Below are 3629 nucleotides of genomic sequence, written 5' to 3'. Positions count from 1 at the left end.
GCAGAGCCCCGGAGCTGCAGAGCCCCCCCTTTACCCTTCTCCATCCCTCCCACCCCACTCCAAAGCCTGACCTCAGCCCTCCCCCGGGGAAAATCCCAGCCCCGGACGCCCCGAGGGCAGGAGGGGCAGCGCGGGGCCCCATGTGCCCCACAGCTGTGGGGTTCCTGCCCTTCCCTGCTCCCTACTGCACAGTGGACACCAGGACCCAGATCCACCTGGTGTTTGGGTGCCTGACCCCACCGGGAGCCTTGGGAGCTCAGCACCCAGCTGGGGGGTTGGAAGGGTGATGGACCCTGAAGCTAACCACCGCATCCCTTTCTCCCCAGAGCCCGCTCTGGCATCCTCCAGCAGCGACATTGTGTATCCCATCAAGGTTGACGAGAGCGGATCGTTCCTCTCCTACGATCTGTCCCACCGTGCGCTGCACCGAAGGTCTCCTTCCCCCAGGAGCAAGTTTCTCGCCTTCTATGAGCTGCACTACAAAGAAGAACTCCTGAAATTCAACCTCAGCCTGAACAACAACCTCCTGGCGCCCGGGTTCGTCAGCGAGAGGCGATTCGGTGGGATCGCCAACGCCAAGATCCAGTCTCGTGCGTCCAACTCCTGCCATATGATCGGGGAGGTTCGGAGCCAGGCGCCGGCGGCAGGTCTGGCCGCACTCAGCACGTGTGATGGCCTGGTGAGTACAGGGATTCTTAGTCAATATGGAAAGTAGGAGAAGCTGTGTGAAATCTCTTTTTTTCCCTTGCTGAAGGCAATAGCGAAACTCCTCCCGACAGCGGCAGAGTCAGGGTCTCATCGCGTAGGTTTGATGCGGCTGTGGATGAGCTGACTGTAAATTTCCCATGGATTCCAGTGGTTTGGGAACTCTCTGGGACGGTTTAATTGTTTGTGTCCAAATTCCCAAAGAGAGCAATTCTCATGTCACCTCTGCCTTCTAGTGCATAAACATAGGGTTATGAGAAGCACATCTGGAGACAAGGTGTTTGAAACCTGGAGGGATTTATGATAACGCGGCTCACTTAGAGTGTTTTGAGACCACCTCCCCTGCTTTATTCCCCTGCAAATAGTTTTGAAGGTGATAGTGACCTGCAAGAATATGAATTTTGCTGAAAGCCAAAGCCGCTTTCACAAATAAGACCCTTGAGTCGGCGCTTGGCAAAGCCAGTTCGTTGCTTCAGCACAAACGTCCTTCTCTCTGTTAGCTGGCATCCAGCTGGTGCGTGTACCAGGTTCCCACCGGGTCTAACACCTTTTGGGGGTTTGCAGAAGTCTTATCATATCCCGTGGTAGCTCCCATAATGCTCAGACGCCCGTTCCCAAGCAGTGGTTCCCAGAGGCAGTGGGTGTAACGGGGAGAAAATACCTGGGAAAAACACCCTCTACATCCCCATGACAAAAACCAGACCGATGCCCCTGGGAGGTGCTTACACATGGACCCCCCCCCATAATATATGATGGTTCTGGGAATGGCCACGTCCTGCTGGTGAGCCAGAATCTGCCATCAGACTTAGAAATCTGGTCTTGGGTGTGACTCCTGTCAATGATTTTAAGATAAAATAGAGTCATAAGAGCTGGGTTCTGCTCTTGCTTGGGTAGTTTGGCCAGTGCAATTTCATCTTCTCCAAGGCCATTTCTCACTCTTGTTGCAGACCATGGTGATGGAGCCAGAGACAGGGGTTAGGGGTGCTGGCACTGCTTACTGGGGTGAACTGGGACACACAAGGTGCAGAAAGGTTAACCAGATGTGTGTTAAACAGAGATACCTTCCCATGGGCAGCAAATGCCACGCCGTGCTGCTGCAGAACGAACCGCTGACAAAACGTGTCCTTGTGCCAGGCACCCTGGGCAGATTTCAGCCGGGGCAGCGAGCTCTGTGCCCTACCTGGCTCAGAATAACCTGCATCAGGAAACAGAGAAGGAATCATATCTGTGGCCTCCTTTCCTTCCTTCACCATCCCCATGGTGTTTCCTCCTTGTTATTTTACATTTGCAAGGAGGTAATTAGGGAGGAAGCTGTTTTCCCCGGCACCGCATGAGTGGTGAGAAAGCATCACTAGTAGGCTCAGTCCTCTTGTGTCTTGGAAGCGTTGGAAACAGTTGTAGAGGCATGTTTTCGTCTTGTCTCTTTGTCCCTGCTGTGTCCTGGGGTGTGAAAGTAATAAACATGTCAGAGCAAAAGCGAGGTAAGCAGAGCTGAGTATGAACAGGCCCCCGAGTGAGCATAGGACACCTCAGCCTGCTCCAGACACCGTGAGGCTGCTCCGATGCAACCAAGAGCAGACGGAGTTGTCTGGGGCACAACGTACGTTTACAGAGCACGCCGAATGATGCTGCAGACTGCTGCAGCAGCTCCCGTTCCTTGGGAGGAAGCCTCCCATCCAAAGAGCTTCCCGTTGCCGCAAAGGCAGCTGCGAGTTCGTGGGATGGGAAGTCCATAGGATGGGTTCCAGCTGGGGCAGCTCAGGGCTGTCATAATTAACCAAATTATGGAGAAACACAGAGGAGGGAGCACAACCCGAGAGCATTCGTGCTCCTATTCCTGGTGTGCTCTGGTTCTCTGGAGAAGGAATTTCTCTGTCTCGGCATCCCCGCGGTCCCTGAGCTCCTCAGTGTCGGACACCCACTGGGTTTGCCTCCCAGCTGCACTTTGTGTTAGGATCTCTAGCTTTTTGTGTTCTTAATGATCGCTCCATGCTGGCTTGTCTTTTGTCTGGGAGTTTAGAGCTCAAAATATCCATAAAACCAGCCTCTTTAGAGAAGACCTGCTTGTCCCTGGAAATCTCTGCAAACCCTCTCCCCTTCCCAGGTTCGTCAGCGTGAGTCTGTGCTAGGTGCGGATGGCTTCACAGTGACCACTTTGTCTCTCCCTGCCAGAAAGGCGTGTTTCAGCTCATGGACGAGGACTACTTCATTGAACCAGTGTCGGCCAGCTTTCGGGAGGATGGAGCGGCACAACCCCACAGGATATACAAGCGCCAGGTACCCGAGCATGGGACAGAACAAGGCAGGAAGCCGCCAGCTCCACAGGAAACCTGCGGCGTGCAAGGTACGGTCCCTTTCTTCATGTTGTGATGAGCTGACAGCTCATCCCGGGATTTGTGTCTTTAGCTCTGTAAGTTGGAGGCACACGGTACAAAGATAAAGGGAGCAGTGCTGATCCTCAGCCCCTGTGTTGCCTCTGCAGGTTTTTTAGTCTTCAACTCCAGTGTTTGGCTCCCACCCAGCATCCAGCAGTGATGCTGATTGCTCTCACTTGGAGTTCTGGAGTGGGGCTGGAGGTCCTTCTTGCCATGTAGGCTGGCAAGAAAGAAAACCCTCTGACCAGAAAACTGAACCAGCAGCAGGGAGGGGATGGACCGTGGGCTGTGTGGTGTCCGGCCACAGGGTGGAATTTGGGGTGGGAAGCGCATGGTGGGCAGTGCCGTGATGCTGCTGGTGGGTGGGTGTTTGATGGCCCAGAGCTGCTCCCTGGGAGACAGCCTGGTGCCCCCAGGGATGCCCACGAAACTATTGAACAAGACCAAGTGCTGGGTCCTCCCCTTGGGCGACAACAACCCCTGGCAATGCTCCAGGCTTGGGACCAGGGGCTGGGAACTACCTGGCAGGGAAGGACCCGGGGGGGTTTG

At 54.7% G+C, this 3629-nt stretch overlaps 1 protein-coding gene across 1 annotated transcript in view; it reads left to right on the top strand.

The window, feature by feature from the left end:
• Positions 1–326: 326 nt before the first annotated feature.
• Positions 327–3629, top strand: part of ADAMTS7 (ADAM metallopeptidase with thrombospondin type 1 motif, 7) — a gene marked incomplete at both ends in the record, with an annotated part of 31373 nt that continues 28070 nt past the window's right edge. The window contains 2 exons of the mRNA XM_010160821.1: positions 327–679; positions 2878–3049. Of these exons, the coding sequence (XP_010159123.1) occupies positions 327–679; positions 2878–3049 (525 nt within the window). The remainder of the gene's footprint in view (positions 680–2877; positions 3050–3629) is intronic.

This window comes from Eurypyga helias, unplaced genomic scaffold (genome assembly GCF_000690775.1).
Source record: "Eurypyga helias isolate BGI_N326 unplaced genomic scaffold, ASM69077v1 scaffold26851, whole genome shotgun sequence".
NCBI classification, from domain to species: domain Eukaryota; kingdom Metazoa; phylum Chordata; class Aves; order Eurypygiformes; family Eurypygidae; genus Eurypyga; species Eurypyga helias.
Note: the sequence above shows the minus strand (reverse complement) of the source record. Positions and strands in the feature narration are given on the sequence as shown.